This window comes from Molossus molossus, unplaced genomic scaffold (assembly GCF_014108415.1).
Source record: "Molossus molossus isolate mMolMol1 unplaced genomic scaffold, mMolMol1.p scaffold_m16_p_1, whole genome shotgun sequence".
NCBI classification, from domain to species: Eukaryota; Metazoa; Chordata; class Mammalia; order Chiroptera; family Molossidae; genus Molossus; species Molossus molossus.
Genome location: NW_023425344.1, coordinates 251,968,289 through 251,981,594, shown reverse-complemented (window position 1 = coordinate 251,981,594; position 13,306 = coordinate 251,968,289). Strand labels below are relative to the sequence as shown.

General features: G+C 65.1%; 1 protein-coding gene across 1 annotated transcript; it reads left to right on the top strand.

Annotated features, from left to right (window-relative positions):
- The first annotated feature begins 1,621 nt into the window (after positions 1-1,621).
- Positions 1,622-8,672, top strand: NUDT14 (nudix hydrolase 14). The gene is made up of 5 exons (XM_036279012.1): positions 1,622-1,759; positions 4,782-4,825; positions 5,336-5,400; positions 5,543-5,780; positions 8,365-8,672. Exons 1-5 carry the CDS (start codon positions 1,679-1,681, stop codon positions 8,603-8,605), a joined length of 669 nt encoding a protein of 222 aa, XP_036134905.1. The 5' UTR covers positions 1,622-1,678; the 3' UTR covers positions 8,606-8,672.
- Positions 8,673-13,306: the final 4,634 nt, after the last annotated feature.

The window sequence follows — 13,306 nt, the reverse complement described above, 5'->3', positions numbered from 1 at the left end:
TCTGGCCGCTGCAGTGCAAACTGCAATCAGTCCTCACTTCCACACAACCACAGGCTGGAGCACCCTGGGCCCCGTGCACAGGGCGGAAGAGGCCCGCTTGGCTGGTTGCTGGTGGGCGGGGCGGCTTCTGGCATCTATTCTCTGGTGGGTGGTCTCTCCAGCCCCCAGGACACCTGGGCAAGTTTGGGAAGCACAACCCCCTGTGGAGCGGGAGCGATGACAGCTTGTCTCTGATGACAACCCCTATGAACCATGCCTCCCAGCGTTCCCACCCTTGCGAAGTCCCCTCCCCAGAATCTGGGGTGGCCTAGGACTCACCGAACATGGTGGAAATGACAATGCGTGACCTCCCAGGCTGGGTCATGGGGCTGGCCGAGTGGCTGTGTGCTGGGGGAGTTGGCCACCATGGAAGAACCCAGTGCTGAGACCGCCCTGCTGTGGGGAAGCGCAAGCCAGCCACATGGGAGAGGCCACACACTGTGACACAGTCAGCCGCCCGCTGCTCCCGCCATGAAACTGAGGCACCAGACCTGGGCAAAGAAGCCACGCTGGACATGTGTCCCAGGGAGCCTTCAGAAGATTCTAGCCTCACTGTCCCCATCCACAGCCCCAGAAAAACAGGGGTAGAGCTGTCCAGGCCAGCCAGGGCCACCTCTCAGGGACCACAGGAGGCAACAAATGGTGCTCTAAGCCACGAGATTCTGGGGTGCTTTTTTACACGCAATAGATAACATAGTAGTAAAACTCAAGGCCACATGGCCAACCCCAGCTGGGCTGACCCTCCTGGGGCCACAGTTCAGAGAGCAGGGTAAGAGCTTAGTTCCCCCACCCCACCATTTGTACCCGCCCCCGGGGAGGCAGTGGCCACATTTGGAGGGGTCCTTGGGATCCACACCCAAGGAAAGATGGGGCTCTTCCACAGCCAGGGAGGGCTGTCAGGGAAAAGGGGCTCTAGGGGGAGGAACAGCGCTCGCTCCTGAGGGAGGGGCTCCCCGCAGCTCCTCCCCGTGGGGCAGGTGCACGGTCGGCCCTAGGCCAGCTTCCCCACCCCAGGAACCTAGGGGAGGGGGGTCTTGGTTCTGCCTTCCCCACTTACGCTCCTTTCACCTTGCCCCCCTTCCAGAGCCTTCTGTCTTCGCAGCCACGAGGCTCCCTAGGGGTGTCCACACTCTCAGCCCCAACCCGCCCGCGCCACGACCCCTGTACGCTGCCCCAGTGACCTCCTTTCCTCCTGTCGCTGGCTCCCTAGGCGGCCGGGACCGCCAACTTCCCTCTTCGAGGCCCAGCCTCTCCCTCCCGGGGGCCGCCCCGCCTCTGGACGAACCCATCTCGGGGCGCCCGTGGACCCCGCGGGGTAGGCACCCGCTCGGCTCATCCCCGGCAGAACCGCTCCGCGAAGCCCTCTCTCCCAGCCGTCCAAGTCCCAGCGCACCGGCGATCGCCCTTCGGACCCGCACGGCCGCGCCCGCCGCGCACACTCCGCGAGCCTGGGGCCGGAGACGCGCCCCAACCCCGTGCGCGCGCGCGGCCGCCGCAGGCGCTACCTGCGCGCACAGCCCTGCCCGCCGGCCCGCCCCGCGGGCACTGCGCATGCCCAGAGCGGCGTCACGCGGCCGCTCGCCCCAGTGCAGCGTGGACTCCGCTGCGTCCGCCGCAGCCCCACTGTTCCGCGCGCCGCATGGAGCGCATCGAGGGGGCGGCCGTGAGCCGCTGCGCAGCCTCGCCCTACCTGCAGCCGTTCACGCTGCACTACCGCCAGGTGAGCCAGTCGCGCCCCGGCTTCCGCCCGCCCCTCGGGCGCGCGGAGCCCCGCCCACCGCGCGGAGCCCCGCCCACACCCGGCGCCCCGCCCCGCCCTCGGGTTCCGCGGTTGGGTCCGGGTTCCCGGACCTCGTGAATGCCCGGGTCAGGGCGGAGCCCCGCAGGGACGCCTTGCGGACCTCTCATCCCTCCAGGGAGGCTTTGGGGGCGCGGGCGCTCTTGCTGTTGTTGATCCTCATCCGAGGATATTTTTCCATTGATTTTTAGAGTGAAAGGAGGGAGCGGGAGAGAGCGAGAGAAAGAGAACGTGAGAAGCATCCATGTGAGAGAGGCACGGATTGGTTGCCTCCTGCATGCGCCCCAATGGGGCGGGATCGAACCTGTGACCCAGTACTGCCCTTGACCGAGAATCGAACCCGTGACCCTTACCCTTCAGTGGGTGGGCCGGCGCTCTAAGCACTGAGCCGCGTGGCCCAGGGCGGCACCGGTCCTTTCTGCAGCGGGACTTAACTGGGCTCCTCCGGGGTCGGAGAGCTTTCTAGGAGTGGTGGTTTCCATACCAGGGGGAGAGGCCGGGAGGGAGGAGGCAGGAGAGGGAGCTGGGTGAGCACTGGGGAGCCTCTCCTGGTGGGCTTCTCCCCCAGCGCCCCACCTTGGAGTCTCCACCTTTCTGGGCGCCTAGTAGGTTAACAAGAAATGTTTGTGGGTTGAATGAGTGGCTGGTGCCTCCCGCTCCCCTTGTCTCCAGGACCTGCTCTGTCCAGTTAGAGTCCCCACCCTCACTTACCAGCTCCACCTGCCCCCCAGCTCGCTGCCTCCTGCTGGGGCTCCTGCCCCTCTCAGACAGCACGGTGTTGGGTGCTCCTCAACCTGCAGCGTCCTGTCCTTCCTGTCCTCTCCAGGCCCCTTCTTCTCACTGACCCTGTGAAGCCTCCTAGGGCCCAGCCTGAGAGAGGCCCCGGCACCCCCCACTCCCTCATTGCTGGGGCCCTGTTGGCTCCAGGGTGGACCCACGTTAGCAGGGTGGCCTGGGGCAGGAGCACAGGTCAGTGGAGGGACAGAGTGTGGGAACATGGAGGTCGCTGCCCTCCTCCCTGACATTGGCCTAGGGCAGGATGCCTGACTGGCTGCTCATTCCCAAGGGGGTGGGGCTCTGGGTGTCAGTAGGCACAAGGTGGCCTAGGCACACACCTGCTGGGCTGTGGCTGCAGCCCCCTCTCCCACCCTCTGTGAAGGGCAGCAGTGCTGGTGGGCATCTGCTAGGACATTCCCACTGATGGGTGCTGGTGACCAGAGCTGAGCCACGAGGCTGTGATGGGCACAAGCTGTGGGGCTAGGGACATTGGGCTGGGCAGTGCATGCCACCCAGGGCATCTAGAGCTTTTGGTCATTAGCTACCTTGGCCAGGGGTGATCTGGTGGACAGACGGACCAGAAATAGGGTACCCCTGTGGCTGAGGAGAAGACTGTGTGGACTCCAACCCTGTCCCTCCCTCCCAGGCCCCTGAAAGATGAGCCAGGTCTGGGGCAGGCCTCAGACCTTCCCCTGCACCCTGCCTTGGCTGGACCTAAAGGTCTGCCAGATGTCTGATCTTGAGCCAAGGGGTCCCTGAGCCCTGCACAGGTGGCACGTTCCCTGAGGGAGGCAGTGGGCACAGCAGGCACATGGCACACTGGGGGCAGGCCTTCCTTGGAGCCTGTTCTGGGTGGGTGGCTGGCTTCGGGGTGGCCAGATTGCAGGCAGGCCTGGGCTTGTTTCTGGGGGCAGTACCTGGGAACAGCCTACCAGGCAGCCCAGCCTGCGACCACAGGACATCAGTCCTTCCTGCCCCTTGGAAACCGAGGCTGCCACCACCCTTCCAGGACACCTCTGTCTCTAGGCCAAGCTCAGACCACTTTTCCCAACTCTGCGGGGACCAGCATGGGGGCCTCTGTCTTTGAGGTGCCCCTGCCTGGAATGCCTTTTCCTCATTTCTATGGGGCCTGGTGTGATGTCACCTCCTCCAGGAACTTCTCACAGAGACTGCCCCTGAGTGCCCTTGGTGCTCAGGTCCGTGTCCATTTCGGGGCTTTGACAAACCCCAAGGGTGGGGCCAGCAGTTCACCAGGGCCCTGGGTTGACCAGTGACTGAGGGGCTGCTGATGGGCAGTCTCAGGGCGGAGCCCCAAGGCCCCAGGGTCCAGCCCCATCCACAGAGGCCCCTTGGGCTGGGTGGGCTGGCCCGTTTCACCTAGTGGTGCCCAGCCGGCAGGATTCTGGGCATCTCCGACTCCCCTGCGGGAACCCCATTGGTGTCTATTCTGCCTGTCCCAGTGGGCTCAGCCCAGGCCCCTGTCACACTGCCTCCTGCATATACTGAGTGCTTCCCAGAGCCCTGGCAGACCTCTGCGGCAGGGTGCCCAGGGCAGGGATGCAGGACCCCAGGATGCATGAGACAACCTGGGATAGAAACTGGGCCAGGGGAGAGGTTGTCCCACCATTCAGCTACCATCATTGAGTCCCCACGTCCTGCATATGATCCCCCACCCTGCTTGGGTGCCACCCCACCCCAGCTGCTCCTAGGGCTGGTGCTCTCTCAGGAGGTTGGCCTGCCCTCCTGCCCGCCCACCTCCCTTTTCCCAGTCACCTGTGGGACCTTCATCAATGGAAACCTGGTCTCTGCTCTGCCCCCTTGGGGCCCTCCCTGCCCTGATGGTGAGGTAGGGCATGCCTGCCCCTCCCCCCTGCCGCCACGGTCCTTCCCACACTTGGTGGCAGCGTACATCTTTGCAGCTCCTTGTGCTTAACCCGTGCTGGGTATGCTCTTGCTGTGCCTGGGACACCTTTTCTTCCTTCGCCCTGGTTTGCTGTCTCACCCTGCAGAACCCAGCTGCTCCCCTCCCCCACCTTCAAGAGCTCCGGCTCCAAGGGCCCAGGCTGTGGGCCTCCTCGGGTCTGTCTGGCCTCCTCAGCTCCCCAGAGCACTGCCCCCTGCGCTGGTGGCCCTCTGCCCGTCCTGACTGCCATGCTGCCTCTTTCAGAATGGCACCCAGAAGTCGTGGGACTTCATGAAGACACATGACAGGTGACCCTGCCCCTGGGGGCCCTGCTTCCGCATTTGTGTTCCCCCCACGAACACCCCCACTCTCCCTTTGCCTTCACGGAGGGTCGCCCCAGGGCCTGGAGGCTGAGCTGGGTCCCCGTTGGACCTGCGAGAGGCTGTCTGGGTGACCTTGCTCCCGATTACTGGGGTAAGGGCCAGACAGTGACATGGCTCCAGGGGTGTGGTCAGCAGGCAGCTGGCCAACAGCTACCACATGTCATGTCAGTCACCCGGCCCCCAACTTCCAAACATGTCTTCCCCACCCCACGGCCCTATCCTTCCCCTGGGTCCTAGCTTACTGGGTGATCCTGACAGGCTCCGGCCCTGCCCGGGCCTCACTCTCCCCATCTGAGCAAGGGACCCAGTTTTCCCGGTTTTCCCTGCTGGGGAGAAGGGGTGGGCTGGGAATGCCGGACAGGGCCCCAGGGAGGCGAGGTGGAGGTGCTTCTGTGCTGAGCCTGGTCCCCCGCCCGCCCGCCCGCCCGCCCGCAGCGTGACGATTCTCCTGTTCAACTCCTCGCAGAGCAGCCTGGTGCTGGTGAAGCAGTTCCGGCCAGGTGAGGCGGCCAGGGCAGGTGTGCGGGAGGCAGCACCTTTCAGGTCCTGTGGTCCTAGGGTCAGGGGCCCCAGGGGAAACTGAGGCCGGGCCTACAAGGAGGTGGCTGCCATGCGGCTGTGACCACTGTCTGCCACCCCCAGCTGTGTACGTGGGCGAGGTGGAGCGCCGCTTCCCAGGGTCCCTGGCTGCCGTGGACCAGGACAGACCCCGGGTGCTGCCGGAGGCACTGCCAGGCTCGGCGGGGGTGACGTATGAGCTGTGCGCCGGCCTCGTGGACCAGCCCGGGCTGTCGCTGGAGGAGGTGGCCTGCAAGGAGGCTTGGGAGGAGTGCGGCTACCACCTGACCCCGACGGACTTGCGCCGGGTCGCCATCTACAAGTGAGTGGGCTGGGCCAGGGAAGGGCATCCTGCCTCAGCGCTGCCCAGGGGATGGGACAGGCTGCCTTCAGGCAGTGAGCGCCCCGTCCCCAGGGGTGTGCAAGCAGGGCAGTGTCTCCTTGTTTTCGTCATGGGGTAGGGGGAAGGTTGGATGGAATGCACCCAGATCGTGATCCAGGCCAGAACTTGGGGCTCTTGGAGCTGGTCCTGGGGCATGCTGGGCCCATGCCCCCATCCTGTGGCCCTAGCCTGGTGGGGCTGGCCTGGTGGCAGCTGCTGCTGACAGATGCCTCCGCTTCCTGTGGGATTAAGCACCGGGCGCTGGGGGTGGGGTGAGTCACAGATCCGCTCTGACAGTGGCCCAGGAATGAGAGAAAGGCAGAGTTCTGGGCTGGAGGGGCCCCAGCCCTCCTGGGGAGGGGAGGTGTTGCCTGGACACTGCACTTCAGGACCGGCCCCTCCGAGGACCAGGTGCCCCCACTGCACACTCCCCATGGGGCCCACTGCTGGGGCCATCTTTCTAGGACAGGATGTTGGGGTGAAGCGCACCCCTGCCCTGGGGGCACTGCGATGGGTCCTGCCCTCAGGGGAGTCCGGGCAGGAGGAGGGCCCCAATGTGGGGGCCCTGCCTTCTCTCAGCCCAGTGCAGGGGCCCCTCAGTGTTGGGCCAGGGCCTGCTCTGCATCAGCAGCCCCCAGGACCTAGTTGGGACCCCAGCCTACAGTTGTTGGGTTGGAGGTGACCTCCAGTCCCAGGAAGGAGGTGAGCTACAGAGTACTACTACCTGTTAAACACAGGGTGAGGATTTCCATGCCAAAGCGTTGGATGTCTTGGTGTGAGGCCTTGGTGTTCTGCAGGTCTCCTCATGTGGCTGGCCAGTGGCTGCCTGTCCCCTGAGCCTGCTGGATGGGGAGACTCCTGTCCCAGAGGGGCCTGCCTCGGGGTAGGGGTTGGGCCACGGGGCAGGCAAGGAGGAAGGCAAGTGGGAGGTACCCTGGAGGGGTTGCCCCTGCCCTGGGGTGAGCCTGGTGGGGTGTCTGGCAGAGGGGCTGCACAGTAGAGGCTCTGGGCTATGGCCTGATCCCGAGGGTGCTGGGGAGCCAAGGAAGGTTGTGGACAGTGAGCAGCCTGCTCAGGCATGTATTCTGGAGCCGAGGGACTAGAGTGGGGCTGGAGTGGCGATTAGGGCTGTTGTCCCTGGGGGCCTCAGGAGGGCTGGACAGACGGCAGAGCTCGCGCGGCCCTGTGGCAAGGCCTTCGGCTTCCTCTCCGTCGCCCGGGGTGAGCCTGGCCACGCACCTGCCAGTCCCAGGGGATAGGCCCAGCCACTCGTCTGCGATCAGCTACCTATGGAAACCACTGAGTGAGGGGGAGGCCGTGCCCTGCTGGCTGGGCACACTCAGAGAGGCCACGCCTGTCTCCCTCCCACGCTGGAGGAAACCGGGACTGGGAACCCCACAGACGGGCTGCCATCAAAGGGCAGGCCGTGCCGCCGGCGGAAACGGGCCATCAGGAAGGGTCTGAGGGAGATAAGGGGATGGAGGGCAGAGGAAGCAGCTGGGTGAGCTGTCTGAGTGGGGGCCCCTCCTGGGGGTGGGATGGAAACCCCTCCGTTCTGCCCCCTGCCCTGTGTGTCGGGTGCGTCTCTAAGGGCAGCGCGGCTGACCCGGAATCTCCTTTATCCTCGGCACCTTGGCTTCCTCTGTCCCTGCAGACTGCTCCGGCCTTCCCCTCCGTCTGCTGTCCAGACCGGCTTGTCCCCACCCTGTCCTCACAGTCAGCAGTCCCCACACTGCCCATCTTGCCCTCCACCCGCCAGTCAGGGCCACTGTCCTCTGCCTGAATGCTTGTCTCCCTCCTGGTGGCTAGTAGCCTCTTCTGAGAGGGGGACTCTCCCACACTCCTCTCCGGCCTAGGACTCGTGGGCTTGGTCGTGGGGACCCTGCCATCCTCCCGCCCCACCACCAGGAGCCCAGCCCCTCACACGGGCTGCCTTGGCACCTGCTGTCCTGCAGGTGACGGTGCGGGGAGCTCTCCCAGGGCCATGCCTGCTTGCAGCCAGCCTGGATCCCTGGGTGTGGGTGTGGGTCCGGCACACACCTCAGCAGCCTGGGCTGCGGGGACTGTGATTATTTGTCTGCTGTGGGGAAGGAGGCCCTGGCTGAGGGCCCAGCACAGAGGGCAGGGGGGGGCATGCTCCAGACCACCTGCTGAGGCTGAATAGCTGCAACTACCCACAGCCTGGGGCTGCCCCTCAGGGTCTCTGAAGGCTGCGGTCAGGGTGGAGGCCGGGTCTACTGTCCACCCTACGGCTCAGGTCCTCTTCCCAGCTCCTGCGGCTGTGGCTGTGTGACAAGCCCTGTGTCCTGGCTAGCTACTGGCCGGGACCATGGTCAGCTCCTCCAGGTGGGCAGGCCCTGGCCCCGTGCCCCCACAGCTTGGCAGTTGGCTCTGTCTTCAAGACCAGCCTGTCCGCGGGTGGGGGTGCCTCCTGGAGGCCTGTCCCCCAGAGGGCTGGAAGATGCCGAGCGGAGCAGGCTGGGGGCCTGCACGGTGGCTCAGCTGATGCTCTCTCGACCCACAGGGCTGGCGTGGGACTGAGCGGCTCCAGCCAGACTATGTTCTATGCAGAGGTGACAGATGCCCAGCGGGGTGGCCCTGGCGGGGGCCTGGCTGAGGAGGGTGAGCTCATCGAGGTCGTGCACCTGCCCCTGGGAGACGCCCAGGCCTTCTCGGACAACCCGGATATCCCCAAGACCCTCGGCGTCATCTTTGGTATCTCCTGGTTCCTCAACTGTGTGGCCCCTGGCCTTCGTCGCCAGTGACACGCCAGAGGGTCTGGGTGTGGGCTGGTCCTAGCCCCCCGTCCTGCAGACCTAATAAAGGCTCATATATAGCTCCAGCTTGTGTCCACCAGTTCCGAGCTGTAACGGGCGGGGGCTGTCCAGAGGGCCCCTCAGCTCCGGGCAGCAGAAGCCTCGGCTGTGGCTATGTGGACGGGCAGGATAGGAGGGGATGGGCCCACTGGGCACCAGGCCAGAGGGAGCTAGGACCTCAGGGGCGGTGACTGAGCCAGTCTGTTGGGGTGGGGTGGGGGGCACAGAACTGTGGGCTGTGCATTCTGGAAGACATGCTCCCTGCTTCTGGGGAAGTGAGGTCCCCTACCCAGGTGTTGGTTCCCACAGAGCCCGTGTCCCTGGGCTGCAGGGGTCTGTGATGTCCCTCCACCTGCCCGGTCTGTGTGTGTGGCCATGAAGCCCCAGCCCATCGGGAGGGTCAGGCTGCGTGGGCTGCCGTCAGTCCTCCTGGAATACTTGGGTCACAGGAGGGCTTGGCACCTGGAAGGCTCCATCCGTCACGGGGGTGCTGGAGCCCACTGTGGGGAGTATGTGCTGGTCACCATGGTCACAGGCATCAGCCTGGGGTGGGGGCCCAACATGACCCTTTCTTAGGGTGGTAGCCTGGCCTGGCCATTCTCCAGAGCACACCAAACCCTCTGGTCAGCCCTTCGGATGTTGCCCTGGGGGACAGGTTGGGGAAGCATGGGTCATGGACCCCTGACCCTGGGGAAGGCAAGGTATCCAGGGGGTGCTGTCCCCAGAGAGGGGAAGGGACCGGGGAGCTGGAGGGGCCAGGAGCTTCCCTGTGGACCTGGCGTAGTGTTCTGGGCCCCAGTGTTCCTGGGACTGGGCCCCGGGCTGTGACTGTGGAAGACATGGGGGCAGGACATGGCTGCCTCAGCTCCTGCTGGGACCCCTTTGTCAGGTGGGGGCACCTCATGGGGGCCAAGGTGCACCTGCCCTCGTGTGCTTCCCCTGGCCGACCCCAGGCAGGCAGGCAGGTGGTTTGTAAGCCCAGGTCCCTCCCTGCCTGTAGGCCTGGGGAGGGCTTGTGGCCGAGCCCAGCCACGGCAGCCCAGCCTGGGGCCTGGCATTCGAGGCTGTCCGGAGGAGGCTGTGCCCAATTGACCCACCCAAGCAGCACCACCTGTATGCAAATGCTGGCCGTGACCCAGGTGGGGCCTCCTGGGAGCCCAGCCAGGTGAGTGCCATGCTGCTAGGGAGGGGCCCGTGGGCCTGTGGTGTGTGTCCAAGGGGCCAGCAGGACTGGGCTGCCATGAGGTCCCGAGTACTGCAGCCCCACTCTGTCCGAGGAGACCCCAGCAGGCTGCCCGGGCCCGCTCATCTGAGAACTGTCCCAGGCCAGCTGTGCCCAGCCAAGAGCTGTTTTGCCCTGCCTGCCTCCCTACAGCCTGCCTGATGCCCACCCTAGTGCTCACGGGCTCTCTCGCTGTCCCCCGCATTGTCCTGCAGGGCATCTGGCGGGGACTGGGGGCTCTCTGCCCTGGGGCACGTGCTGGGCTCTGAACTGGCTGGGCAGGGGTGGAGCGCAGGGTCCCTGGACCTGGGTGCAGCCCAGCCCCCTCACTTTGCAGCCTGGGGGCAGGTCAGCAAGCCCTGCTGCTGAGCCTAATGGAACTGGCATCGATTTCCCGGCACTGGTGGGGGGGCTGTAACCGGAAACTCCCCTCCCTGGCCGCTATATTTAGCACCGCGCAGCAGGCGGAAGCACAGCTCACTCCTGAGCCCAGCCGGCTCTCTCCAAACCCCAGCAACCTGCACCCCAGCTCGCCCGAAGCCCCTCGGCCAGGCTGAGTTACCCCAACCCACTCATGCTGTGTCCAGCCCACGCTGATCGCTCACCTCAAGGCATGCCCAGGAGAGCCCCTGGGGCTGGGAGGTCAGAGTGGGAGCCCTAGGCCCCGGGGCCTGTGGAACTGGGATCTGAGGAGTGCTGTGGCTCAGCGGACCCCAGAATAATGATGGGGGCCTTCGTGAAAGAGGCAGGACAGCCTGGCAAGACTGGAGGCCAGAACCCTGACCCCAGCCCTCTGGCCCGAGGTTGCAGAAATCCCTGCAGGGGCACCTCAGAGGGAGGGGTGCCCGCCCCTCCTGTGAAGCGGCCACCTTCCTGGCTTGGACCTCTCCCTGGCACCCTCAGGTCTGGGCTTTGGCTCCTAGGAGGCAGGAGGGGACAGGGGACAGGGAGCAGGAAGGGGCTTCTGCGCCTGTAGGATGGTGCCCGGGACAGGGAGGCAGGGAGCCTGCCCCCAGACATGCGTCCTGGGTCAGCTGACCCCAGTATCACCTCGATGCTCACCCAGCTGTTCTGCCCAAGGGGACCTCAGTCCCTTCCAAAAGGGTCTGGAGGGAGGCCGATGGCCCAGGCCACTGTCTCCCTAGCTTTGCAGGGCAGGCAGGGCCTCCCATCCCCCCTGAGGCAGGGCAGGCCCCAGAGAGGCTGTCTCCTGACAGGTCGAGCTGGGATATTGAGATGCCATGAGCGTCCATCACTGGTGCTTCCCATCAGAGAAAGAGTCTGGTCTCAAACACAGTAGCTCTGGATGGCGGCAGAGCCTGGGCTGTCCTCCCCCCACACCCCCCCACCCAAAGCTGGCCGGGAGGAGAAAGCTCGGGAGGTGGGTGAGGGAGGGGCACACGGGGACTTTTCTCTGACACTGGAATTCCCCAGCCAGCCCCTCCACCTCCAGGCCCCATCCAGCCACTGGCCCCTCTCCCCTGCCGTGGCAGTGGCTACCTAGGGCCTCCCTGCCAACCTCACCCTCGCTGCCCCTCCCCCGCAGCCAGGGATCTTTGTGAAAATGTAAGTCACAACGTGGAGCCCAACCCAGCTCAGCTGCTTTCTGTGACTTCCCGTTGGTCTTAGCAGGAAGACTGTAGTCAGGGAGGCCCAGCTCAGCCAGGCGCCCTCAAGCCTCACCTATGCCCTTCAACCCCTCTGCCTTGGCCATGTGTCTCTCAGGCCCTCACTAGAGTCAGGCTGCCTTGGCCCCAGGGCCTTTGCATGTACCATCCCAGCTGCTCACCTGGCTGGCCCTTGTCTGCCCTCTGTCTTTCAGGGCCCCTCCCTGGGTTGTCCACCTTCTTCACCCTTGCAGTTTGTCACTCTACATTGTTCCTGTAAGTCCTCTGTCTACACCTGACCCTGAGGGTGGGCGGGGACTGTATGCCTTGTTCAGTGCCTCACTGATAGCAGGGCAGAGGTACCTGGAGCCTCCATGGAAAGTGGGGTAGTGGGCATGAGCAGGGACAGGCAGGAATGGACCCGTGGACGCCTGGAACTGGGGGCTCCTCTTCCCTCCTGGGTCCTAGAGTACCTGCTCCAGGCCAGAGCAAGGAGTAGGACCTCCACAGGGAATCCCCACCCCTGCAGGAAGAAAGGGGTGCTCTGAGCACAGCTCATGGGCTCTTATTTGGCAGGGTTTCTGTGTGTGGAGGTGCCTGGCTTGTGTCCTGCCCCCTCCCAGCTTACAGAGGGGCTCAGGTAGGGATGACCTCTTGGAATGAGCAGAGCCAGGCCCATCCCTTCAGGGGCCCCCAGCTGCTCCTGAGGCCTGGATCCTGGAGAGGGCTGCTCAGCAGGGGCAGGGCGATGAAACTGGGGTGGGGGTGAGTGGTAGCATCCATTCCCAGGGCACTGGGCCCTTTGGGGGGTGCCTCAAGAACATCCTCAAGGTACAGGGCACTGTCAGTGCTCCTGAATTTCTTCTGCCCACCCCCAGCCCCTGAACCAGTCTCCTTCAAAGCTCTTCCTCCAGGAAGCCTTCCGTGCCCCTAACTGTGACAATGACTAATGCCAGGTAGCAGGCCTGCACTCCCAGCACCCAGCCCAGGGCCTGGGGCAAATGTGCTGGAGGATCCATGAGAAAGAACACGGTCCAGTGCGGGAGTGGGGAAGACCCCTGTGGAGCATATGGTGATCCCCAACAGTCAAGGTGATCACCATTCCTGGGAGGGACCCTGCTAGGTGGAGGGGAGGTGATGTTTGGAGTCAAGGAGCTCTTGGTATTGACTCCGTGGAGGTATGGCAACAAGGTGGGACGAGGGGCCTGGCGACCAGGACAGTAGGAGGAGCCTCTTTGGGTGGCCTTCGTCTAGTCCTTTTGGGTGTGCAGCACCGTCCTTCATTGGCCCTGCCGAAGTCCGGACCCTGGCCTGGGCATTCCTGGAGCGTGTTGTGGTGACCCCTGTGCCAGCGCGCAGCTGGACACAGCCTTCGCCTGGGAACATTTGTTGCCTGGCTGCCCCACCCGCGAGTCCTACGGCAGGGAGGGCCGGGGAGTCGGCGGGGAGCAGCGCCCCCTGCGGTCGGATGGAGGCGGTGGGAGCGGTGCTGAGGGGGGACCCTCCCCTGGGAAGGGGGGAGCACAGTAGGTTGGGCCCTGCCCAGGTCCCAGGCCGTGCCCGCCCCGCGTGGGGGCCGAGCCCTGATTTGTGCAGGAGGTGGCATCTCTCCTCGGGGACTGCTAGGAGCGCAGCAGCGGCGCACTGATGGGAGGGGACCACGGCAGTGACCTCAGGGGGCGCCCCACCCCCTGGTTCCTGACACCCGGCGGGGCTCTGGCGAGCAGAGGACTCTTTGGGCGCCAGCCCCGCTCGACAGGCTTGGCCAAAGAGTCAGCGGAGCCCCTGCGGTTCCAGCGTCCTGGGAAGCGCGCGCCGGGC

Coding starts and splice junctions, on each gene's coding strand:
- NUDT14 (XM_036279012.1), top strand. CDS start 1,679: ATGGAGCGCATCGAGGGGGCGGCCGTGAGCCGCTGCGCAGCCTCGCCC. Junction 1,760..4,781: donor TCACGCTGCACTACCGCCAG/GTGAGCCAGTCG, acceptor TGCCTCTTTCAG/AATGGCACCCAGAAGTCGTG. Junction 5,401..5,542: donor GGTGAAGCAGTTCCGGCCAG/GTGAGGCGGCCA, acceptor TGCCACCCCCAG/CTGTGTACGTGGGCGAGGTG.